The sequence below is a fragment of the Rhea pennata genome, chromosome 3 (assembly GCF_028389875.1).
Source record: "Rhea pennata isolate bPtePen1 chromosome 3, bPtePen1.pri, whole genome shotgun sequence".
Classification (NCBI taxonomy): Eukaryota; Metazoa; Chordata; class Aves; order Rheiformes; family Rheidae; genus Rhea; species Rhea pennata.
The window spans coordinates 22797103-22823139 of record NC_084665.1 but is presented as its reverse complement, the minus strand read 5'-3'; the positions used below and the strand labels follow the sequence as shown (position 1 = coordinate 22823139).

At 38.6% G+C, this 26037-nt stretch overlaps 3 protein-coding genes across 10 annotated transcripts in view; 1 reads left to right on the top strand and 2 right to left on the bottom strand.

The window, feature by feature from the left end:
* The window catches only part of EPRS1 (glutamyl-prolyl-tRNA synthetase 1), a 40299-nt gene extending 39006 nt beyond the window's left edge, over window positions 1-1293 (bottom strand). For 2 of the 6 annotated variants that reach the window (XM_062571798.1, XM_062571799.1), the window contains exon 1: window positions 1157-1293. In XM_062571798.1, the coding sequence (XP_062427782.1) occupies window positions 1157-1202 (46 nt within the window). In that variant the 5' untranslated portion in view covers window positions 1203-1293. The remainder of the gene's footprint in view (window positions 1-1156) is intronic. The other 4 variants (XM_062571800.1, XM_062571801.1, XM_062571802.1 and 1 more) reach the window with 2 other exon arrangements.
* Window positions 1294-5909: 4616 nt separating this feature from the next.
* Window positions 5910-19029, bottom strand: BPNT1 (3'(2'), 5'-bisphosphate nucleotidase 1). Of its 2 annotated transcripts, none has more exons than XM_062571796.1 (9): window positions 18635-19029; window positions 14422-14546; window positions 11087-11191; window positions 10752-10859; window positions 10206-10254; window positions 9696-9787; window positions 8812-9009; window positions 7856-7961; window positions 5910-6556 (listed from the first exon to the last, which is right to left on the bottom strand). In XM_062571796.1, the coding sequence occupies exons 2-9, from the start codon at window positions 14536-14538 to the stop codon at window positions 6408-6410; spliced, it is 924 nt and encodes a 307-aa protein (XP_062427780.1). In that variant the 5' UTR covers window positions 14539-14546; window positions 18635-19029; the 3' UTR covers window positions 5910-6407. The 2 variants fall into 2 exon arrangements, with proteins under 2 accessions (XP_062427780.1, XP_062427781.1); XM_062571797.1 differs by lacking the exon at window positions 5910-6556 and adding an exon at window positions 6563-6950.
* A 20-nt stretch (window positions 19030-19049) lies between these two features.
* The window catches only part of IARS2 (isoleucyl-tRNA synthetase 2, mitochondrial), a 30573-nt gene continuing 23585 nt past the window's right edge, over window positions 19050-26037 (top strand). Inside the window, exons 1-9 of one of the 2 annotated variants that reach the window (XM_062571794.1) lie at window positions 19050-19310; window positions 19732-19854; window positions 20984-21140; window positions 22242-22390; window positions 22486-22535; window positions 22633-22742; window positions 22835-22925; window positions 23317-23432; window positions 25030-25199. In XM_062571794.1, the coding sequence (XP_062427778.1) occupies window positions 19065-19310; window positions 19732-19854; window positions 20984-21140; window positions 22242-22390; window positions 22486-22535; window positions 22633-22742; window positions 22835-22925; window positions 23317-23432; window positions 25030-25199 (1212 nt within the window). In that variant the 5' untranslated portion in view covers window positions 19050-19064. Of the gene's footprint in view, window positions 19311-19731; window positions 19855-20588; window positions 20639-20983; window positions 21141-22241; window positions 22391-22485; window positions 22536-22632; window positions 22743-22834; window positions 22926-23316; window positions 23433-25029; window positions 25200-26037 lie in introns of those variants that run through there. The other variant, XM_062571795.1, reaches the window with a different exon arrangement.

Here is a 26037-nt window from a genome sequence, read left to right as displayed (position 1 = left end):
ATTAAGGGATGGAAGCGTTTTTGAAAATAACATGTATTGTGCATACCAAACTATGTAATTAATACTAGTGACATTAATAACTACTAGACTTTTCCCTACACACAGCAATGATGAACATATGATGGAGGAATGAGTATGGTGAGTGTGCTTGCCTTCCTAATACAAATGTTCACAGAAGTGTTCTTTTGTAATACTTAATATTTCTGACATAATTAATCAGTCTTCTACACTATATCTCTAATCCCATTAACCATAAAAAAAACTTCCAAAGCCCCTAAATGCATGTTAACCATAGCTTATGTTGTACATCTTCTCTAGAGAATCAGTAAAAACAAGTATTGGGAGAAAAGTTGTTTAAAAGGTACATGTTATCATCAGTAGTCATGCAAGTTGGACTCAATTGTGAAAAAGCCATCAATAAACTAAGATGAAGAAGAATGGGAAAAAAAATACATTTTCAATAACTGTAATAAAATGAAAAATATGGTAAGGAATAAGTATAAACGGCTGTTTCTGGACGACAGAAAACGCAGTGAAGAAGGCTCCTATGTTTCTAAAGGCAAAACAACATGAAAGGACAGCGAGCACCTAAAAAAGCAAAATTTGCAGTGCAACTTTGAACAAGCTCCCTAAACGAGCTGAATTTCAGCAGCAGGTTAGAACTGACGGGTGCAAGCTATCAGTAAACAAGCACAGCTTGCAAACCGACAACCCGAACTGAGGCTGCCTTGAGAACTGGGGCTCGACGTGCTAAGTCACCCAAGGGTCTTCCCGTGACTCAGTCTCTTCAGCCCAAGTTACTCGGACTGTCGGTAACATCCCAGCGCAGCATTACCGCAACCTGCCGGGGACCCGCAGGGCCCAGGGCCCGCGCAGCCCGACCGCACGGGCGGGCCCGGGGCAGCAGCCGCCGCCGCGGCCCCGCCTGCCCGGGACCCCAGGCCGCCGCCGCCGCCCCTCGCTGCGACGCGTCGCCGCCGCGCCGCCCGCCCGCCCGCCCGCCCAGAGGGGCTTGTCCGGCGCCCCTCGCCCCGGCCACGCCGGCACCAACGGCCGCACCGGCGCCAACGGCCGCATGATGCAACACGGCGGCCACGCGCGCCGGCGGCGGCGGCGGGGCGAGGCCGAGGCCGAGCCCCCCCTGCCCCGCACCTACCGAGCGGGGGGTTCCCCGCGTTCACGGTGAGGCTCAGCGCCGCCATCCCGCCACCGCCACTGCCGCCGCTGCCGGGCCGCAGCGAGGGAGAGCAGAGAGGGGGGGGCGGGGCGGGGCGCGGCGCCGCCAGCTCACGGGGCCCCGCCCCTTCCCCGCCGCCACGGGGAGGAGGAAGGGGAAGGCCGCGCACCAACCCCGTCACTTCCGGAGGGGCGGCGGCGCGCGCCCCGGGGCTCCCCGCCGCGATGGCGCCGAGGCCGGTGGCGGCGGCGAGCAGCGGCCGGGCGGAGCCCCGCGCCCTCGAGCGGCAGCGGCGTGAGCAGCACGCGCGGGCGCCTCTGTACCCGGCGGTCTGCTTCCTGACTTACACATACCTGTATGTGTGCACGTCCGTACACACGCGCTGCTGCCGAACGGGCGCGTGTTGCGGAGGGCCGCGCCGCGGCCGCGGGGGCGGTGCCGCGGGAGCCAGGCCGCCGCTCACGGCCCCGCCGGGACAGCGCGGGGTCATAGCGCCCCCCCCGCCTGGTTCGTAGCCGCTGCCACGGCGCCTAACCCGCCGGCAGGGGAAGTCTGAAGCGCTTGGTGGGGTCTAGCCGGAGCGTGACTGCTCCTGCTGCGCTCGCTCCTTTCCATGTCCTGCCACCAAACCGCATTTCGAGGCTCCCTGATGTTCTTCTGTATTAACAATTTTTAGTTCCCGTCAGTGTGGAGAGAACTTCCGTACCTGAACTTGTTCGCACGTAGGATAGAAGCTAGTGCATGCCGTGTGCGCTCTTAATTCCTGTGTGACGATTGTAAATGAGCAGCGATAAGTGAAATTACAGCTTAATTAATAAGTGGCATATGCTGAAGAAATTCACGGTGTACGGGAGCTTCTAAATGAAACCAAGGATATACAGGCATAGATGAACATCATTAACAGTAGGTTTTCTATTTGGCTGTAGATTTTAATGTTTATTAAACATCTCATGGAAATATTTCTTAGATGAAAAGACAATAATTTTTTAGTTGTCTTTAAGTCATTCTACCTTTACATCAGTGGTATTAAAGCACTTTGCAAATCCACATATAGATTTTGATCTGAATATTGGAACATACATATCCAAGAATTCTGGAGAGGATGGGAGTTATGTATAACTGAGTCAGTGAAAATTAGATTAAATTGTACTTGTTAGATTTTTCATACTTCAGTTATGCAATTAATATTTGGAATGATTAAATTTACAAGGAACCAAAATTTGAAGAAGACTGTAATTAGAGCAGGCTGAATCTGTCTTGCAAGTTCTTGCTTGTCATATACTTGAGGAAAGAGAATAAAGGTAGGCTATGGATGAAAGGATTAAAAACACATGTTGTTCCTATATATACAGCTTTAATCCAGTCTAATGAAAGCATCATAGACTGGCATAGGCTGGATGAAAGTAAAAAGAAGTAAGTGATAATTTTGCTAATTTATCTGTAAAGGGTTATGAGGGTAAGTTGTCCTCACTAAGGAAGGAGCTTCCCCAGATCCTGCTCTGTGTCTGCAGGTAGAGAAACTGGGTACACTTAATCAAGATTTGTCTTATTTGTATCCTCTACTGTCAGGATGTTCCTGCTTGCAGGAAATATAGCCAGTGTATATGCTAGCTTTAAGAACAGCTTAAATTCACTCAGGACAAGCCTGGAAGCACTCCAGCAAAGTCATTGTGGTGTTACTCTAATGTGAAGAAAGGATCAGATCCAACAACTTCTAAGCTTTGTCTAGAGAAGTAAATTAGAGTGGTTAAACATGTTGTATCTTGAAAGTAGAAAGAAATGAGTATGTCTTGAGCACATTTGGTTGAAAATTGAATTTTGAAATAGTCATCTGTATGAAAAACAACTTTTTTGTGGATCAAGACTGCCAATCTATGGAGATTCAGAAGGAATAATTTTTGCAGGCAGGCAGGAAGTGAGAACTTGGATTCAGTGCAACTTGCAGACTGCTTTGTCATTCAAGTTTTGTCAGCAGAGATTAAGGGAGAAAAAAAATCATGCTAGGAGAACTTAAGTATCCAGACTTTAAGAAAGTTAGCAGCCCGCTCCCTCGTCTGGGAATCTGACAGATGTCACTGTTCTATCTAAACATAGAATAGAGAGGAGAAAAAGCAAAATTATGCATGGTCTGTTTAAATTTCTCAGTATGTACATGTCATGATGGAAAGGAGTAGGGGGCAAGACTCCTTAGTTTGAGGGACTCGGATCACTGAATTTGGAGAAAACTAGGATACCTCAATTAAGCTGCATAGGTCCCCATCAAATCAAGATACTCCAGAGTCCTCAAATTCATCTTGAGGAGACTTGACATCATCTGCGCTGGCTAAGGTTGCCAATTTCAGCTCCTCCATTCCTCAAGTGGACTGATTGGTTGCATCCCCAGTTTCTCTATTCTATAGAAAGGATGACTGAAACAGGCCTCCAATTTTTAAGTTCATTTTGTGTGGTCTTACACTCCCTGCTCTCTCCCCTCCTCTTAAAACACCAGGAAAGGAAAGAGGCATTGTCAGGTTCCCCAGTTCTCAGGGGGAGAATTGGGAATTTGTTGTTTTCTTAATATTTTGATGTGAAAATTTTACAATTTCTCATCTCCCTACACAAGGGAAAAGGGCCTAGGATCTCCAATTCACATGCCCCAAGCTCTCCAAGATTGAGGTAGCATAAATTCTGCCAAACAGAGGCATTTCATGTGGTCAGGTGCTAGGGCCTTCTCTCAGTTGCCAGTTCCTTGGGTTCTCTCTAACTGAGGTTTCCTGGACACTACTGTGTGAAGACTTTCCCCAACCCTTAGACTGGGAGCGTCACAGGAACGCCCGCTGAGATGTCAGATGCCCAGCTGGGCTGAGGTGTCTTGGGCCCTTCAAAACTCAGACAGTGCACTTACCACACATGGAAATATTGCAGCTATCCCAAAACTGAGCACAGATCCACAAATTCAAAGATCATATCGAAGCCTCCCTGAATCCCACAACCTGAAGCACTGCCTATCCCTCCAAGCTGAAATAGTGTAGGGTGCTAAACTTTTTTTTTGAACAGAAAGGTACCTTCTTGGAACAAGCAAAGGTGGCTTATAAGTTGCTCATTTTGGAAAACTGATTATGATCTTTTAATTCCTCTTTCTATTTATTCTCTATCTGAATCAAAACATTATCATTCTTCATAAATACCCCCCAATATGTTCCTTGGAGCAACAGACTCCCAAGCTTAGGTTTCCTGGGCCTCTCTACTAAGTCTTCTTATGGTCTCTCAAATTGAGGTATCACATGCTCCCCAAATAAAGGAATCCCCTCTGGAACAGCAAAAAATCAGATGTCCTCAGGTTGGCTTGAACAGAGGGGTCCTTCTGCCTGATCAACACCAAGGTGCCTCAAGAGTCTGCCAGATTTACATGGCAACATGAAACTCAGCAGAGGGTAGGGCACAAGAAATGCCACACAATTTCCATATTCACAGTGAGAAAAATCAGTAACTACTTTCAGGTGCTCTTTGAGAAGCACTGGGAAACATGATGAATGCTCCTTTTCATCATTGCAGGAAACATATGAATTGATTCCTCTTCTCTGCCTTCAAAATAACATAGGAAAGATTCAGTTGGTAATCTGGCAGTTGCACAGGGCCAGCTGGTGATAGGTAGGTTATAGTCTTCAATTGAAGTGCCTTCTTTTGTTCTGGTTAAATTCAGTCCTTTGTCTTTACTTGAGAGGTAGGTAGATGACAAGAGTCTAATAAATGATTGCCCTTTGATTTACTGAGGCCAGTGTTTTTAAGTGTTTGGATCTGTTTAAGACTTGTATTTAGGGATAGCTGAATAGGACTCTGGAATTTGGTAAACAGCCTTTTGTGTGCCTCCATTTCTGCCTAGAAGCAGAAAGTATCACAGGGTTAGGTTTAGCTCAGTTGGTTAGAGCGTGGTGGTTGTAACGCCAAGGTTGTGGGTTCAATCCCTGTAGGGGCCACACATTTGAGGGTTGGACTAGATGACCTCCAGAGGTCCCTTCCAACCTTACCAATTCTATGACACTCTACTTAAGAAAACATTAAGAAAATCCAGCAGCCTTACTGTCAGATACCCAATCAGAAATAGGGAGGGATTTAAAAAAAAAAAAAAAAAAAAAAAAAAGCATCCTTTCACTACTGTTTGTTTCAAAGAAATTACCTCAATAACTGGATTACTTCAAGCTGTGTTATTGTTTCTTTATGCTAGTATGATTTTTATTATTAGACTGAAAAGACAATGTCTCTATTCATGTACACAACTGAACTTGTGGAAGTACCTTGAACCAGGCTAAAAGATACAACCTTCCTAAAAAGGAGAGCAGACACTAAATGCAGACAAGAGGTTTAAAGATTCAGTAAGTAGAATAAACTATACCATCATGAGAATCTGATGAAAAGGTTGATTTGACTGGTTATATAAATTCCTTATGTGACAAAAATAGCTTTTAAGAATTAAGCTGAACTGTTTCAAAACACACACACCTCTCTAGAACTAGCTAAGATCAACCTTAGTTATTCTAGCTCTAAAAAAGGACCACAGAATCCTTGCAAAGGATTAATCTACACACTGCTACGTGTGTATGATGGAGGTCCTGCAGGAAAGAAATTGCCTCAGTATTGTATGTAAAAGCCATTCTTGTGCTACAGTGTTAAGGGAAGCCAGATAAAAAACAAAACCAAACCAACTCCATTCCCTCCTCAAACATACCCCTGCTTATAAAAGAACAAATTTCACTTCTAAGAATTAAAACTATCAAGTTTATAATAAAGGGCTAATCCATTAAGACAAATTCTCAGTCCATTTGCATTTAACACAACCCTTATTCACTACATACAGCAACAACAACCATTAAGCAAAAATCAGGTAAATGACTTAACATGATTTTGTGCCCTTAATATTTCGATGATTGTGCTGAATCCATTGCTAATCATAATGCTACCATCCAAAAATCATATCACATGAAGAATGATATTCCGCTTCTAAAAAAAATGGAAAACAGCTATTGAAGAAAAATATAATCATTACAATATACCTGCTAAACACAACTAAATGAATTGATCCAACAGTATACCTAGATAGCATGTATGTAATTTTGAAATTATTAAACAGTCTAATGTAAGAATTAGGCTCAGATTCTATAAAAAGAAGTTTCAAGCTCAGTATCTTCTTTCTTCTTTTTCCTCTAAGATTGCTTTATCAGCTTTCCAGGACAAGTGAAGACCCTCTCTGGCTTTAAGGCACAAGAGATTGTTTAACAGTGTTAGGAATACGACCTGCGTAATAATCATAGTTCCTCAAAGTGGCAAGAACCCCAGCTGAATTCATGTGTTTCACTTCCTTGTAATAATGAAATGAATTTCCATGGATATCAGTTATCTTGCCTGCAAAAAGACAAAGTTTTATTCCAGCAAACAGGATTTGGAGACAGATAAGCTACTACTACAAGTGATATAACTAAAAACACAAACAAGCTTTGGGTAGGGTACAGGCAGCTGTTTTCAGATGTAAAATACAGTCTTTGCTCCATTAACCACAATGATATTTTTTTGGCTGAAATCAAAAAACTTAGTTTTCTTTTCAGCAGTACTTAAATTCCTCATGTTTCAGAAAAAAAAAAACAAGCTGCAACTCTTACGGATTAATTAAAATGCTTCCTGTGAATTTCACACATTGGCAATTGACAAGAAGGAAAGGAAAGCACAGTCTTCAGTTCAATAAAAACCACCATGATGTACACATACCACAGCTGATTTTTAAAGAGTTTCTAAAAACCACCTAAAAAGGGAGCAACACAAATTTTTATGCAAGTTAATTTAACCAAGAGATACCTACATAACGAAGAGGCTAAATAAAGCACTGTGCTGCCCCAGATTGGTTGTTTCTTGTGTCTGAGCTAACCTGTTTAAAACTATCCCAGTTATTAACATTATACTGTAAACTGCAGAGGAGATGGATAGATCATACCAAGCCCATTATGTTTGCTTGACAACATTCAGGAGATATTAATAGAACTTCATTTTAGCTGTTGTAAAAGGTCTGTCAACCTGAACAGCAGAAAAAGTATGATAATTATCTAATTCTTGCTAATCAGAGTTTTCATAACTTTTCTAACTCCTCAGTGCCCAGAAAGACTAAGTGGCTTATGCTGTCTGGAAACCATTCATTTTACTCAATTATACAAATGACTCCATTTTGGAGTTTCACATCCAAGCAATGACGGTATAACTTGGCCTGTTTTTGCTTTGAAGAATACAGCGCCCACATGTTGTGCAGTAATATGTTTATTAATAATGAGCTACTACATCAGGTTAGTAGGACAATATAATTTTACTGCAAAGTAGCAGCCAGCAGAAAAAGAAGCCATTAGTTCGAAAATATCAAAATGCTCAAAATTTTGGAATTTGGCCTTTTTTATTATTTTACAGTTACTGATATTACTTTAGGGCAAAATAGATTATATAATGCTTTCCAGAGCCTAGTCTGCTGCCCTTCCGGAGTTATTGTTGATTTCAAAGGGTCCAAGGCCCCAGTATATCATGATCATTAAAAAAAAAAAGTCTAATTGCCTTCCAAAGATGTATTATGAAATTCTTATTTTCATGAAAAGTATTAAGAACTTTGAATTGCTGCAGTTTCACTTATCTCAGGGAAAAAAAAAGAAAACAGTGAGTATTACTTGCCTCCCACAGCATGTAAAATAGCTTCAGGTGCACATGTATCCCATTTCTTGCACCCAGGACTGGCAAATACATAAGCAGATGCTTTGCCTTCTATAAGCTGGATGATCTATTATGAATAGAGAGTAGTAATCATTGCAATGGATGTAGGCATTCAGAAGTGAGGAAAAAGTAGCAGGAACAGGTATTAGATCAGCTTACTCTATACACTTATGGTTAGAAAAGAAGCATCAACCACCCCCCTTCAGACTACTGAAAAAAAAAAAAAAAAAAAAAAAAGAAAACTAAGATTTAGAAAACTATGATCTATTTTAGATTGTTAAAAATACAGTCTATAGGATAAGAATCTACTCTAGTTTCAAAAATGAGATTTCTCATCTCGTGCAAGTACTAAGAAAGTGGAAACTATCTCCATGTTGTGTTGGAGTGATTATGGCCCTTACATCTTGGAAAAAAAGGGTTTGGAGACCTTTTTTATTAGGTGGGGAAGCATGATATAACTAAGCTCCACATTCTGTAGCAAATGAGTATTCCCTGGATACTGAGAAGGTTTGCAAAAGAAATATCACTGTGGGGTGGTTCTACTTTTATCCTTTGATATCTGCGGCTAGATAGTTGGAGCAAAAGATCTATTAACCTGAACAGCAGAAAAGTCTAATAACAGTGATAAATTTAAACTCCTATTTAGTCATTCTGGGCTTTTAGTAATGTTTTATTTCTCCTCCACCCAGAGACAGTGTACTAGAGAAGATGGACCATAGCTATGACCAGGATGGCCATTCTTAGATATATACATACACAAAATTCCAACTCTACATTATAACAGACTGAGCGCTAGGAAGAGAAGTTGTGCCAGAGAAGAAGTCCCCTGCACATTGATGCAAGTTAGAGTTTTCAAAATTCTTCACTTTTTCCAAAGGTACCACCTCCAAACAAAAGAAGATTTGGAATTTTCATACCTTGTTTCCTGCTCCTCCCACTCTGATGACACTGTCTGGGTTCAGGGCACTAATGCAGTCATTTACCAGGGTACTGCTGTGAGAACGGGTGGTAACAATGATGTGTTTCCCAGCAGGTGCTTCTTTGAGCTCAAATCCAAAAGCACCTATACCCAGCACTCCCCAGATTGTCCTACCCAGTACAGCATCAGCTCCTGCCTATGTAGAAGGAACACAGGCAGCAGTCAGTGTTTAGTTTAAAGCATGAATGTAAAGGAGTAGCTAGAGAGATCTGCATCTTAAGGAATATAATATTAATACTGAGATACATATTTAAACATTCCACTTAAAAAGAAGCATTCTAAAGCCCAAAGAGAAATCAGGATGCCTCGGCTCTGTCCTTCTAAGGTAACGACTTGTAAAACCTTCAGTAGATCATTCACTGTTTTTCATCTGTGAAAGTGTAGTGATGCATTACTTCCTGCCTCCAGTGATTTTGACAAATTGATGTTAGTATATTTCTCTACTTCAGGCACAATTTGAAACTGAAAATATCTGTGTGTTTCATCATATACGCCACATGGAACATGTAACATCAGCTGATGTGCTTTACATCACTCTATCCTAGAATGCAAAAGCGCTGATCTGCAAGTGTTTCATAACATGACACTGCTTTACATGTACTGTAGTATTACACAAGCCTTGAGACCTACTATGACTGTTAGTAGGTCCTTGATATTCAGTTCCTGAAAAACAATATTCAAACTGTTTATAGAACAACTACCTTTGCATTACATCAGCTCAAACACACTGCTTTTCATCTGGAAGTGTGCTAACTAGAAATGGCTTAGAAGTGACAGTTTCAAATAATCTAAATACATTGATCTACTTGAGAGCATTAATACCTCATAGTTGTAATATGGCTGGTTAATAACTCCTGCTATTGCTTTGCCTCCATAAGCAATTCCAATAAGAACTGTTACATGGTCAAGGAGACCTGTACAGAAACAATAAAAATGTAGTTATGCTTGGAAAAGAAAAACTAAAGATATTCAAAAAAATCCCTGAATATTTAAGCCTTCAATAAGAGTCCATAAACTAATCTGGAAAGTGTATATGCAACACTGAAGATCTTAAAATGCAAATACTAATCGGGATTTTCAGATTTAACAGGTGTAACATGTTGCCTGATATGCCAGGTAGTGGGGCTTTTTTTTTTTTTTTTTTTTTTTTTTTTTTTAATAATTTAGCCTTGCGCTCTGCAAAACAGAACAAAACAAAACAAACAAACAAACAAAAGCCCTGGATAGGAAACATCAGCCTTATAGAAAATATTGTGCAGCTTCTATCATCTACAAAGCTGTCTACATGTACATACTACTTTATTAATCAGCAGAATTAAAAGAGAAGCCAACCTTCAGTGTACTCTTTGGTCCCATCCAGAGGATCAACCCATATTACAAGCTTTAAAAAAAAAAAAGCATATTAAAAAAAATATATTTTGCATGTTAATTTAATGCTTATAGGGAGGGGAATTTTACAATAGTGATGATGTAAAAAAAATTCTGATTTTAGTATTGTGATATACAAGACTGAAATCTACATTAATATTTTACACCAAAGAAAAATGCACAGAGGAGAACCTGTCAGCAAATATCTTAAGAGACAAAGGCTTAGATTAAACATGGAAATGACATTACTTTCTCAAGTCCAAGGTTGGTTCCTTCCAAATAAATTTGAACCAGAAAGTGTAAGAAGCAGACTTCCATCTCCCATAAGTACACAGAGGGATATGCAGCATTTCCAGCTTTTGAGCTGTTATTCTCATGACTACATTTTAGTTCAGGGCAAAAAGAGAAACTGACAACACTGAAATAACATCTATTTTTCCTTAATACTTTCTTAGTTAAAGTAAGTAATATTGATAGATGAGGGTAAAATATGAAGATGTGTAACATCACCTCTTCCTCTTTAATTCCTGTGTACTGAGGAGGACAAGTTTTCTTCAGTATTTCTTCACAATGGCCATCTTCAATCAATTCCTCAGCTACATCATGAGGGGGTAGTTCCTAAAAAAAAGATACTCAAAATCATTAGAGAAAGGTGCTGGGCACCTCATTTTGCCTGCGAACTGTGGATTTGCTTGCAGCTCACTTGATAAAACTAATGGAATGGAAAAGTGACTGGGATGGAAATAAACATATTATTCATTTATAAAGAGATGGTTTTCTAAAACCTGCCAATGCAAATTACACTGCCAGTTACATTGTTATTATGAAATAAATTAGGTTCTTACCTCTTCTCCTATGATTGTCACTTTGGGGAACTTCCGTGCCAGCGAAGCACAAATGCTCATTTGTACCAGTCGATCAGCTTTGGTCTGTAAGTCATTGGCTCCACTCTGTCAAAGGATGCCATAGGAATTTATTTATTAAAACAAGCAAACAAAACAGTACAATGGCCCATATGACTCTCTGAATACCTACCTTGTAATCAGAAAGAAGTCTAATTTGACAAATTTTCAGCCCCCAAAAAGCAGGTCTCAAGAGAGGCAAGCTAAAGATTGAAAAACTCAAAGTAGACTTTCTCTCCTTGTTCACTTCAGAGCTAAGATACACTGGTATGATACTGTAACAATACTTACATCAATGCTGATGTGCTGTGTCTTTCTGATACAAATTCAGTACAATTACATCAATGTATTTGTGTAAATGCTACACTATATACAGAACAAATTAATGGAACTATAAAGTCAGATACAATACAAGAGCGAAAAACAGAAATTAGGATATTAACAAGGAAAAAATAAAATGTTTTAATGGTCGCTGGAGAGACAAGGCAAATTAGGAAAGACAAGAAATACAGAGAACGTTGGATTTTTTTTAATACAGCTTTTGTTAGGGTTAGATGAGAGAGATGATCCTTGACTCTATGAAAACGGTAGTAGTGATGAAGAGGGGCCATATACAGATTTTTAAACTGGAACATCAGATTTCATGTTCCCAGGTTAAAGATGCAAAAATTACAATATAAAAGGCCCCAAAGATATTCCAGGCCAAGGAATATAGTGGGAGATTTAAAAGTCTAATTAATCTAGCTTGTTGAAAGGAATGAAAATAATTATGATGTATAAACTGTTGAGTAGTAACAGGTTCCTTACTCTAGCAGAGAGGATATTAGAAATGTCAAATACTAACCTGAGAAAATACATAGACAGTAACTCCTGTACATTTTTCCAGCAAAGATATTCTAGAGGAAACCATGGGTTTGCGATCTCAAGATGAAATGAAACAGTGACAGAAAGCCTTTCTAAAGATGTACTGCAGCCACACCCATGGCTGGTGGGGTTACAGTACATCTTTAGAAAGGCTTTCAGTCAGGTCTCCTTAAACATTGTTTCTTATTTCCTGTAGCAGGTTATTAATATTTAAGAAGAAATAAGTAATTCAAAAATACTTTCTAGTCATTACCTTCATGAATTTATGAACGGAAAAGCTCTTTAGCATGATCCAGGGACAGTATCTCAGTAACAAAATATTTCTGTGAGTACAGGAATAAAAGATGATTCATCCAATGATTTGTGTCTTAGCGGAGTTAAATAAAATTTTTATTTATCTGCTTGAATCTTATTTGGTGACAATGGGAAAATGATATTCAGCTACAGAAATTAGACATAGGGATGGAAGATTATAGATATATTTTTGCATTCTCAAAACCTAGTCCCTCCATTATCTGATTGTCTGTTTTTAATGAAACTTGAAGATACTACCTAATTTAATTTGCTTAGGAAAAAAAAGAAAAATTTGCATATGTTTTCTCAGAGGTGAATATAATTAAACAAGTGAGTACAAAAATAAGACTTTGCGTCTACTGGTTGAACTGACGCTAAAAGTCATAGAGGATCAGGCTTCTTTGCGCAAATGGCTGAAAGTAAAGAGGTTTCCTCATATTCAGATAGAAGTTCCTATGTTTCAGTTTGTGCCCATTGCCTCTTGTCCTGTCACTGGGCACCACTAAGAATAGTCTGGCCTCATCCTCTTGACACCCTCCCTTACGATATTTTTACGCATTGATCAGATCCCCTCTCAGTCTTCTCTCCTGCAGGCTGAACAGGCCCAGCTCTCACCACCTCTCCTCATAGGGCAGATGCTCCAGTCTCTTAATTGTCTTAGTAGCCCTCTCCTGGACGCTCTCCAGTAGCTCCATGTCTCTCTTGTCCTGGGGAGCCCAGAACTGGACACAGTACTCAAAATGAGGCCTCCCCAGGGCTCAGTAGAGGGGCAGGATCACCTCCCTCCACCTGCTGGCAACACTCTTCCTAACACACCCCAGGATACCAGTGGACTTCTTGGCCACAAGGGCACATTCCTGGCTCATGGCCAACTTGTCCATGAGAACTACCAGGTGCTCCTCTGCAGAGCTGCTTTCCAGCAGGTCAGCCTCGAGCTTGTACTGGTGCCTGGGTTATTTCTCCCTAGGTGCAGGACCCTGCCCTTGCCCTTGTTGAACCTCACAGGGTTCCCCTCCGCCCACCTCTCCAGCCTGTCAAGGTCCCTCTGAATGGCAGCACAGCTCTCTGGTGTATCAGTCACTCCTCCCAGTTTATTATGACCAGCAAACTTGGTGAGGGTGCATTCTGTCCCTTCATCCAGATTACTGATGGAAAAGTTCAAAAATACTGGACTCAGTATTGACCCCTAGGAACACCACTTGCCACAGGCCTCTAACTAGACTGTGTCACTGATGACAACCCTCTGAGCTCTGCCTTTCAGCCAGTTCTCAGTCCACCTCACTGAAGTACTAGCCATTTGAAAAATGTAAATACCCTCAATTACTTAATACTGAAAATAATATAGATACGTATATCTTTCTATATATAGGCAGTCCATAATATTGTGACATACCTGTAAAGCTTGAATTAATCTTCCAAGTTTATTCCACCAATTCCAGTATTGTATTAAAACCAAGAACCTGGTTCATCAGTGCAGCATACTAACTTATTGTAAATTAAGAATTTAATGCAAATAGTTGCAATTTCATTTCTGTTTTATATTTAGAGTTACATATGAAGTTCCAAATTAAAGTTGAAAAGCCTGATTTGCTTCTTCTGTTTTAAAAAGTAAAACACAAATTCATCTTAATCCAAAATAATTCAGGCACACAGTACTAAATACTACACTATAGATATTGGAACACAGGTATGGAAATACACCGGAAATATAAATTATTATAAATTCTGATATACTATCCAAAGTCTGTGTTTTGTAAAAGGTATCAAGACAAAATTATAGTGTGTTCCTTTTGGGAATCAAGACAAAGTTACGGTGTATTCCTTCTAAGCGTCTGAACATCCTTTAGAAATATGGGTCAAAATATATTATTTTTCCCAGGCTCTTTTAATCCTTTATTAAGAAATATTCCTTGCATCAAATAGCTATCATTGTTCTTATAGAACCGAGGAAGGAAATACAAACAATCCAAGATGCTCAGTCTGGTCTCTGAAAATACCTCTTTGACCTGTATCTAACTCAGCACTAGTAAGAGAAATGAAATTGGAACAAAGTAAAATATATATATGTATATATATATATATATATATGTATACATATAAAAATATATGCACACACATACCTTTTCCACTACCCCTAGATCTCCGGTAGACATTACATTTCTAACAATTCTTGCAGCTTTTTCTGCAACAGAATATGCAGAAGCCACCACTCGCATGAGTAAAGTTGGAGAAGCCATACTGAATGCTGAAAACAAACAAAAAGCAAACTTGTAAGCTTCCCTTGACTTTAGAAAGGACAAGAAGAGAAATTTTACATAAATAACATCCCAAACACATGTAGGTCATTTATTTAAGCTGAGTAGAAAAAGGACAGTGAATTGTTGCACATCAGTAGTAATAAAGTGAGCTGTGATTTTCTTTTTAATATAATTAATATAACACAAAGATATGAAACTATTTCAGTCGAGTTTCAAATACTCATGCTCTGGCAATTAACCTATTTTTCATCACTAAATTAAAACTGGCATTAAAGAAAACAACAGCAGCAGAAAATATCTTTATCATAAAAGCTAAGAAAAAATGTAAATAGTCTACAGTGGATTATGCATGTACTAAATTATTTTTTTCAGAACTGAACCTACAGAGTTGGTTTCTGTTCAGATTCAAATAGAAGGCTACTGGAAAGCATGACAAGAGCTGCTTCACTTCTTTTAATTGAATTAAATAGGCTTTTGTAAATAGCCTGATTGTAGATACAAAATAAGCTGATAGTCTGCAGATACTGCAAATACTACACTTTTATGTGAAAGTCTGTTCATCTCCTTCTTACCATCCTTTCTATATTTCTTTAAACATCTCTTGATTTCTTGATAGAAATCTAATTACATTCCCCTGCCCTTCTCAACATTGTATCCTGTGCTTCTTTCAATTGTATTAGGTTCTACCTCTGTTCCCCAGAACACTTTGTGTAGTTTATTATGCCTTCAACTCTCAAATAAAAGAATAACTACTCCTCTTGCAGAACACCAATAATCATCCATTCCTTCCTCCTTTTCTCTACCTCAAGAAGGAGAGCTATTCACAACCCCTCTGTATTTTTTGAAGTGCAGAGCTAATTGCTTTTTATTGTTTTCCTGTCATTTTTTTTAATCTATAGAGATTGCTTGCTTTTTGGACTTTGCTTGTATATATAACATACTTCAAAGTTAATCACTTGAGCATGCAGCTAGAAAAAAATATAGAGAAAGAAGTCATTAATCACTGAATCAATGATGATCTATGTTAGACTTCCCTCACAATCACATAGTATTTGAGGTCACCTCAAAATCATCTACAGTAGCTGGACTTATCACCTCATTTTATGATACTTTATACTGAGCAGATTTCTCAAGCAATAAAGGAACAGTATTATATAATGACTGATTGCCGCTTATGCAATACTTGCTGCAATTGCTCAAATACTATGAGGTTGTAAGGGAAGTCTAACATAAGTCCAGCAGCTGTAGAGGATTTTGAGGTGACCTCAAGTTCATGTTTGTTTAAAGTAAACTTAAACAGCAATGGTGTAGGCATCAAAATCCCAAACTTGGGTGGTTTAAACAACCTTTTCTAACATTTTGGAAACACTGTACAAGCATCTCTAGAAGTCGGAAGATCACTGAAGCTAAAAGTAGATTTACTGTATAAGTATATTCAAAAGCATAGTTCTAAGTGCTAATGTTAATAATTATTTACTGTTCATGGAAGGGAGCAAAGTGCCCTGGAGTCATGTAAGATAGCCACAGTTCATACCCAAATTATATGCTGTCTACCTTGGACAGACAACAGTGGTAACAGAGGATATTTTTTGCCACACTATCTGTGGCAAAAACAGCTCTTAAAACAATTGAGCGAGGAGAGCATATATGCGTCATAACATGTGGGGAAACCATTATTATTTTAATTATGTGAAACAAGTTAGCAGGAAGGAAGACTGAATGTAGTTCAGACAAAACCAAAAAAAACACAACAACATCCAAGCAATTCAGTGTACCAATATGGATGATATCATTTACATGATAGAAGTAAGACCTCCTCAGGAGATTCCCTGGTTTCCTATGATTTATTGCTAAGTATATTATTGCTGCATGCATTACATCTAGAATGTGAGCACTTTTGAGAGAAACACTGAAAAATCTAGCATATTAGAGGGAAAGTTTGGGGTTAAAGAATGGATCTTGCAACAAGATAATTAACATTTTATCCTCAGTTCAGCTTCTGATTCTTCATGTGAATCTGTTTCTGCTTTCTAAAATTAAGTTAAAACTTAACCCTGATAAATATTTAAATGTTATTAAATAAACTTTCAAAAACCTAGGTGACAATACAGAAATACTCTCTCACATTCTTAAAGCTTGACAATGGATGTTTTATTTACCTTTCTTGGATCTTCTGAAGGGAAACACATTATTTTCTTTTTGTAGTGAACATACCTGAAATCTCCATACAAACTTTAACATTAATAAATCTTCTTTTTCATTAGACTGTTTTAAAGAGACATACTGAAATGGCAGTTTCAACACACACATATATACTCTCTCCTCCAGGATACTGGGTAACTAGTGAGGCAAGTGAAAAGTATTTTATTACAGCAAAAGGTGCCTTACATTTTCACAAGGTGCTAGGTGTTGTGTGGCACATTTTCCAACGTATCAGACATCTTTCTGGTTATTTAGGCAAATATGTGGTAGTTGCCTGTAAGTACCTTATCTCTGTCAATTTTTCAATCTCTAGTTAGTTTGTTCCTAAGTTTATGATGCATTCTTTCTGAGGAGGAAGATGTCTAATGTATAATCCCACAATCCGTTCAGGAATATATTGCTTGCTTTGGACAGACTAGTTTGGCTCTTAGAACTCTGTTTAGCTTACAAAGATTGCAGAGGAATTGTCCCCTAGATTTAAATTGGCATACTATTTTCAAAACATATCTTGTCCTCCAAGGACTAGCCATCCTTTCCCCTAGCCTAATAAACATACTGTTGAATACAATGGTCTCAACTTGACAAATCAACTTATTTTTCAAATGAATGAGTTATCCAATTCTTGCTACATATTTTAGCTTAAGATTTATTTAAAAAATATAGAATGGCTGCCATTAATTTGCCAAAACAGGTATGAAGTACATGTTGATGTTGACATCACGCTGTCTTTTCTGAAAGCACATTCTGTTTCAACTGTAACTTCATATGATGAAAGGAGAAAATGGACATCATACACATCATGCCTTTAAACACAAGTGCTAAAAAATAACTTCTTCCTCTGAATTATTCAATGCCCAAGTGACTAGTGCTCCTCATCTCTTTACAACAACCTTTGGCTCACATTTTTTAAAAGATGAATTTCCTCATTCTGCATATTACTTCACTTAAAGAAATAACAGTATTTATCCAGTATCAGTTTTCTAGCATTTAGAGTTTTCAACAGAGATTAAAAAAAGACACCATTTAAAATGAAACAACACCACTGGCAGGCAACTCTTGTAAGTAATTCAGACTAAAGTCAAACTTATTTCTAGTTTGCTATCAGACAGCTTTAGTAGAAAGATCTGCCCTTTCTCCACCTTTATCTGGGTCCAGCAAGTCCCTGTGGTAAGGGCACCACAGTCCTTACCACCACAGTCCAGAGCTTTCAGGTCTGTAATGTTAGTATGTTCATTATTTTTAAAAAGTTAAAATGCTTGTGCCTAATTCTTTTGCAATGAGCATTCCCAATGCTAAACTGCCTACTGTTTCATGCTATTCAGGCACTGTTACTCAACACTGAACAGCACTCTCTCAAAGTCATTTTGCTGAGCACTAGGTAATTTTAAAAAGGTGGTTGTGGATTACTGAAAAAGATCTCTCAGCTTTTATAACAGCTAACTCACCTTCTTCAGCCTTACTTTTTCCTTGTTCTCAGCAATATCACTTACACTTTTCATGTAATTGAGCAATAAATTGGCTTACTTAAAGGGATGGTGCTAAAGTTGGTAAGCATATAAGCTTTTTTATTTATGTTTACAATATGCAGCTTAAAAGAGTTTCCTCTTGTTAAAATATTTTCGATTTTACCCATGCTTTTAGAAAAGCCCTTTCCCTCCACAGAAATAGTCTCACGTCCATGAGTCTACGATAGTCACCGTGAACAGATGACGCGAGAGAAAATGCTTTAAGTTGACTTTCGCAAACGATTAAGTATCAAAAACCCAACGTTCAGCCCCTCACCAAAAATCTCCCCAAAACACCATTTGAAAGAGCAACAATCGCCTCCTTCAAAACAATTATTTTGCCCTCACGGAACAAAACGTTACGTTACCTCTGCTGCTGTTCTTCCGCAGGCAAGCTCGCCGTATGAGAACTCCCGCACCCACGCGGGGCGACACCTACAACGAACTCCGCGCACCGCCAGGCAGGGGCGACAGCACCTTTATAACGGCAGAAACGCCCCAGCTCCTTCCTGCTCCGGTCAGCTGCCAGGGAGGCCCAAACGCCCGGCCCAGGCTCCGGCCCTAGCCCGGCGGGCGGGAGCCCCGCGCTGGCGCAACGGCCGTAACGGCCGCCCGACCGGGGCGGGGGGGGGCGCGGGCGCGCGCGCCGCCTGCCCTAGCGCTCACCCTCCGCGGAGCCGCAAAACCGCGTTGTGGTGTAGCGTGTCCCTTCGCGCGGCCCGTCGCCACCCGCCCGCTGGCTTTCCGTAGCGAAGGCGGAAGCGCTTCCGCAGCGCGCGTCTCCGGGAGACGGCGAGGATGTTGCGGGCCTTGCGGGCGCCGCCGCTTGCTCGGGCCGGGGCGCGGCTGCGGCTCCGGCTGCGGGCGGCGGCTGGGCCTGGGCCTGCGAGCTGGGCGCGCTCGGCGGCCTCGGAGGCCAACAGCAGGCAGCCGGAGAGCCGCGAGGAGTCGCAGTACCGCGACACGGTGTTGCTGCCTCGCAGCCGCTTCCCCGCGCAGCTGCCGGGGCGGCTGCAGCCCGAGACCGAGCTGGAGACGCAGCAGGTGGGGCCGGGGGGCCCGGCCGGGCAGGGGCTTCGCGGCCGCTCGCTGCCCGCACGCCTGGGCTTTCAGGCGGGTGCTGAGGCCGCTTCACGTTAGCTGCCGCAGAAGGTTGAAGTTTGGAAGGGTTTTGATTGGGGATTTCTGGTTTTGTTTTGCTTCTAGATTACTACTAAATTTGTTACAGCTGTTGTTTGGAGGAAGTGTAGCAACTCTCGATAGCAGGGAACCAGGATAAGTAACGTTAGGCTCAGTGTTACTCTCTTTTCAAGCTTTCTAATACTTTTTAAACTACTAATATATTTTCCTACAAAGTTAGAGTACTCAAATCTTTGTGTTTTCCTTAAATATTTTACTAGCTAGTTGAAATTTGTATTTGTGCAAAGGTATGTGGTGGTTCAGGTTTTTCATGTCACCTCTACAGAAATGTGGCTTTTCAGAACTGTATTCATGGCAAAGGCAAAGGAAAACAAAGCAGGAATTTTGTCTTCATGATGGGCCACCTTATGCTAATGGAGAGGTTCATGTTGGCCATGCATTAAATAAAGTAAGTATTTATTAATTTTACACACTTCTTTTTTTTTACACACTTCTGTTTTAAAGTAGTAGACACTTTCTGTAATGTGCTGTGTATTCTCTGTTCCCATTTAAATTGACAACACTTAAGTGTTTGGAATTTTGGGAGATAGGGCTCTTGATTTTTTTTTTTTTTTTTTTTTTTTTTTTTGTCTTGTGGATGTGGCAGAATGTGGTGATGTGGTGTCTATACACTGAATGCTTGGTTATGAGGCTGCTTCTTTAAAGAGAGAAAAATCTTTTAAAAAATCCAGTTTGTAATTCATCCTTAAGAAGTATAAATGTATAATTTGTGAGTGTCATGACACATCTGTGAGTAAACTCATATGTGTGTGTGTATATGTGTATATATATGTACATATACACACACACATATATAAGTGTGTATATATTTATATATGTATATATTTATATATACACACACATACACTTATATATAAATGCTACTGTAATATATGCTTGAGCTGTGACTTGGTGGGTTTTTTTTCCTGTGGATTTTTTAGAAGTTTGTTATATTGCACTTTTTTAATTTTATCTGCTACTCTCAATGCAACCACAATGATGAAATGTTGATCTTTTTTTAAAGTACAAATTTTTATCTTTAAAATAATACTGTTAAGTAGGTATGGATATACTTAGATTCAGCCCTGAAAATGGTGATATTACATATACTACAGGTTGGGAAAGAATAAGAATGTGACCAACACCTTAAGTGCTAATGCAAAAGCATGGACTTCTGAAAAACAAAAGTTCTGGTAGGTGATCACATATCAAGAAGCAGTAATGTGCACTAGGCTAGCATTGTAGATTTACTTTTATGTTTAAATATTAGAGCAAGTAAGATTTTTTTTTTTCCCACTTCAAGCACTGCAAGTATATAAGCTGTATCATTCAGTTGTCCTAAATGTGAATTTCTTTGATCAAAGGTCCTCTGGTAAGATTCTGCCAAGGTGCAAAATGGTGGGTAAGAGAAACCACACATGCGAGGTCTAAAATGCAATTCATTGTGCGTTCTATTAAGTTTGGCTTTACGGGAAGATCTTAAGCAATCTATTCCACATGGGGGAGCTACAGTAATAATGATCCTTGTGTCTCACCAGATTTTGAAAGACATCACTAATCGTTTCTACATGATGAGAGGTTATAAAGTACATTATGTGCCAGGATGGGATTGTCATGGTTTACCAATTGAGTTGAAAGCATTATCAGCAGTCAAAGGAGCTGCAGATCTTTCACCGATGGAAATTAGGCAAAGAGGTAAACTATGGTTTGGAGAGTTGACTTAAATATTTGTTCATTCTAGTTGTCATATTTTGAATTTTATGATTTATAAATAGCTTTTATAACTTATTGTGCCCTTTTCTGTTAGGTATTGCTAACACTTTCTAGGGTCACATTATTGGTAGTCTATTTGCAAAGCAGATGGAGTACAACATAATCTCATGAAGTAGGATAACTGAGCACAAGCATAGTCTGTTGTTGTAATGAGCATGCATAGTACTGACCATAGATTTAAAGAACAAGAGGACAGGGGATTTGGACTTCCATTTAACTGTGTGGCAGCATAAAACTAATATTTATCAGATCAGCATACTTTTGGTGTTTTTGAATTCTAGGCGGAGCCACTGAACTTAGTTACAAATTAAAAAGAAGCACATAAAAATCAGGATGTTTCCTTTCTTCAAGCTAACTTGTGTGAATATCGTGATTAGAAATATATTTATGGACTCTGTTTCTAATAACACTACAGAACTATAGGAGTGATGCTTTTGGAAAATGTTATTCTACATTAGATGGAAACTATTTTGAAAAATATTTCAAATACCAAGTGTATTGAATAACAGTGGCATTCATCTGTGAACTATTTGAATGAACAATTTAAACTACTTTAGCTTCAAACAGCAGCAGTGAAACTGGTTAGCCTTAATTTCAGATGCATGTTGCTTTGAAGTTTGGATAAGCATCAACAAAAGGGATTAATTTTCACTCTTACTGTTTTTTTTTTCTTTTTTTAGATTGGTTGCATTCTGAGAAACTATCTTCATGACTAAAAATACTTGATTTTCTTTTCTTCCTGCTTAAAAAGAAAATGTGTGTTCTAGAAGTATGTGCGCTATATATCCTCATATTAGCGAAGAGGTCTCTCTCCTGGCTCTTTTTGCTCTTACCGGTTGTTTTATTTAACTACTTCTTTTTGAGTTTTAATAATCTTTTTAATACATATCATTAATTAGTATGTAGTTTCCCTGTATTCAGTTATGGCTCTTCCTTCTCAAAAATATCAATAGCATATTTTAAATGACATTATATTAATCTTAGTGGGTTAAACCATATATATAATGGAGCTATTCCTTTCAGCCAGAGAATTTGCAGAAAAAGCAATTGAGAAACAGAGATCTGCCTTCATTCGTTGGGGCATAATGGCAGATTGGGCTAACTGCTACCGTACGTTCGATGGAAAGTATGAAGCAAACCAACTGAGAGTCTTCTCCAAAATGTATGATAAAGTACGTTGAGCTCTTGTTGAAGTATGTTTTGACTTTTTTGTGCTAGGAGTTTTGATTCTATTAACTCTTTCCTCTCCTGCCCTCTTCTGCTTTAGGGTTTCATTTATCGGGACTATAAACCTGTGTTTTGGTCTCCTTCAGCAAAGTAAGAATCACCTTACTTATTTTATCTTTGAAAGTTCAACAAAGATCAATGTTTTTTTATGTTCACATGTGTTAACCTGTGTTTGGTATCTACCCAGTACAGCCTTGGCTGAAGCAGAACTTGAATATAACGAACAGCATGTCAGTCGTTCTGTGTATATGAAATTTCCCCTGTTAAAGTCGCCACCTAAGCTGATCTCTGTGTTAGGTATGATTTGCATTTAGTTCTTAAGACAAGTAGATTTGTTTTTTTTTGATTATTATTATTATAAATAAAATAGTTCTAATTTATATCTGTAGATGGAACATCCACTGCTAGTGTGTTAGTCTGGACCACGCAGCCTTGGACTGTGCCAGCCAATCAAGCGATTTGTTACATGCCAGATTCAGCGTATGTGTCTCTAATTCAGTTCACTGATTTGCTTCAGTCCTTATCAATATTTATCAGCAAGATTAAAATAACACATTTTAGACTACCACCTAAAAAAAAAAAAGTACATAGAAGATGCCTTACATAATTAGTGACACTATGTCAACTTTGATCTATTTTTCTATTAATATATTATTTTCTGTTTTTATTTTTAGCCCCTTTAAATTTATTCTTCCTGATATTGTGTTTTTTTGAAATTCTTTGGAGACTTAAAAGTGAATTGGATGTGTAGATTTAAAAACAAATCCTATTTTGTTGTCTTCTAGGATTTGAATATTTAAACTATTTTTTTTTTTTTAGCTTTATGGTGTCTGTAATAATTTAGTATCATAAATATTTATTTGCATTGTAGGTATTCCATTGTGAAATGTGCAACTACTGGAGAATACTTCATTTTGGCTGCAGATAGAGTTGAATCTACAGCTGCTGCTTTGGACACACAGTTTGAGGTTATGTCAACATGTAAAGGTAAATTTTCATGTTATTAATGTTAATTACTTAGAAATCTGCAGGTGTCTGCAAAAACTACTTCTGTTGGGTTCAATCTGATGGTGTATTGTAACAGTCTTTTTCAAGTATATATTTCAAAGTACTTTTAAAAATCTGGTTTCATGTTTGTAAAATTTGAATGTGAAGTTGGACTCTGTTTAGTACCAAAATCTTAATTACACTGAATGCAGTTTGTCTGTCTTCCTTATCCCTTACTAATGCAAATAGGCTAATTTTAAGTATACTTATTGACTACCTGACTGCTAAGTCTTCCTGAATTGTTGAAATTACTTAATGTAGCATTACCACCAGCACTATCAGCCATTGTTTTTATTTGATGTTACTCTTTAAGATTTTGATAATTAAGTGGTGTCTTATGTGTTCACTATAACCATGAAGACTATTGAATTGTCCTAGGTGACTGTAGGCTGGATTTTATCTGTAATGCTCGTGCAGTAAAGTCTGCATCCTAACTTACTGCCTAGTAATATCTTTTAACAGGCACACTTCTGATTGTGTTTGGAGATAGAATTTAGTATGTCATTTGTAAACTTTATTCTTTTGTCTTAATCTGTGATTCAAGGCTGGAAATATGTATGTCCAAAGGAGGTGAGGAATTTCTTTTTATCATCTACTCTTTTCAGGTTCTATTAGTGCCTTTCCACTCTTTCTTTCTTTCTCAGAAGAATAATTGGTTCATTTCTGTACTTAATCTCTTAAATTAGGTAAACTTTTACCTAATAAAATTGCCTCAATGTGTTGTTTCTACAAGTTGATGCCTTTGAGTTGTATGACTGGCAGATAATGTAGAACAGTCGGACCCTCTCATCAAGAGATTTAATACTGGAACCTGTTTTTTCTATCATGCTGTATAGTCAATGATTGTCTATGCTTGTTATATTTCTGTATTTGTGTATCTAGTTGTCAGACAGCAGTTCCTAATAAACCTCGTCATCTAGAAAGAAAGTGCTCAGTGAGGGCAGTTCTGTCGTACGAAGTACTGCTTAAGCTTTGTGGTTCTTGACTTTCAGGAAAACTTTACCATTAAGTGTCTTCTAACCTTAAAGTGTCACAAACTTCATCTGTGCTGTGCTCTCTTTTTGTACATATTTCAGGGAGTTGAAGTGAATTGTTTATGATAGTAGTTAGTAGCATAACTAGAAATAGATCCAAGAAGTTTGAAGTTTCTAGCCTGGTAAATCACTATGTCATGACTGCCATGCTAGATTTTTAGCAATCAAAATCAGTTTCTGGAACAGTGAAGTGGTGCACCTGAGAAATGGGAATATATGTGGTATCTTTAAATTTTTACAGAATATCACCACCAATGGACTGCTATTGTGTAGCATAGAAGAAACCCCCCCCCCCCCCCACACACACACAAAAGAAATGTGTAACAGTAAGGATGCAAAGAGTTTGTAAGCATTTGAATGGGAACCCACAAAGGAGGTAACATTACATCTGAATAATATCCTGTTAATACTATTGCTGATTTCCATTTCTTTTCCCTGATAAGAGAATCTGAGTGCATGAATTGTTTCTCTATCTCTCCTTGGATTGTTTTCTTTTTTTTCAGGTGGAGATTTAGCAGATGGTTCTTGTGCTCATCCCACAATTCCTGGCAGAGTCTCTCCTTTGTTACCTGCAAATCATGTGACAATGACAAAAGGAACAGGATTAGTTCATACAGCCCCAGCTCATGGTATGGAAGACTACAGTGTAGCTTCCCACCATCAACTACCCACGGTACTTTTTTTTTTTTTTTTTTTTTTCCCAGCTTTTGCTCTTCTTTCCTTGCAACTGTTTGATCGCTTGCCACTGAAGTAACTGTTGTAATTCGTGTGGAGAGCTTGAAGCATGTAGATAAGTGTGAGTATCACTAATAGTCTGCAGAGCTGCCATATGCAGGACTGAACTTCAAAGAGTATGTATTCCCAATAAAAGGAAGTGCTGTGTTTTTCATCCATCTGTTAATCAAAGTTGTCAGTACAGTGGTATAACTGAATCTGTTTGTTTGTTTTTTTTTTTTTTTTTTTTTTTTTTGAGAATAACGCAGATAACTTTTCTGTTTGTACTTGGAACCTGTTTTAAAGCTATATCTTTTGAACCAATAAACTAACAGCTATACAGGTCATTATTACTGTTTTTCAGCAAAGTTTGGAATTCTTGAGCAGGAAAACAATATGCAATAAGGGACTTGTATCTTAAGTAAATATACCCTTGTATGTCAGTGATTTTTTTAAAAGAAAGCTATGTATGTGTGTGTGTATGTATATATGTACATATATTTATAAGAATATCTACTTACATAAATATATTTGTGTGTATAAAATTTTACAGTGTGTGTACATTTTTATACGTGTGTGTGTATATATATATATGTATAAAATGTCTAGTTACGCATGATCAGTGTGTGTTTGGAAATGAAAATGCAGGGTATTTTTTCTTTTACCTTTTTAAAGAGGTAACTCTTGATCTTCCAAAACCAGAGTATGCCCATATTTCTGTGATTCCTTTTGTTTGTTTTACTGTTAGTTTGAAAACTAATTTAAATCCTAACCAGTGACTTGATGTAACACAGCTG

What these genes read in the sequence shown, in the direction of transcription:
- BPNT1 (XM_062571796.1), bottom strand. Translation starts at nt 14,538, where the DNA reads ATGGCTTCTCCAACTTTACTCATGCGAGTGGTGGCTTCTGCATATTCT. An exon ending in AGCCATATTACAACTATGAG is followed by an intron (nt 9,010 to 9,695) that starts GTATTAATGCTC and finishes CCTTCTACATAG; the next exon opens with GCAGGAGCTGATGCTGTACT. An exon ending in TGGGAGGAGCAGGAAACAAG is followed by an intron (nt 7,962 to 8,811) that starts GTATGAAAATTC and finishes TATTCATAATAG; the next exon opens with ATCATCCAGCTTATAGAAGG.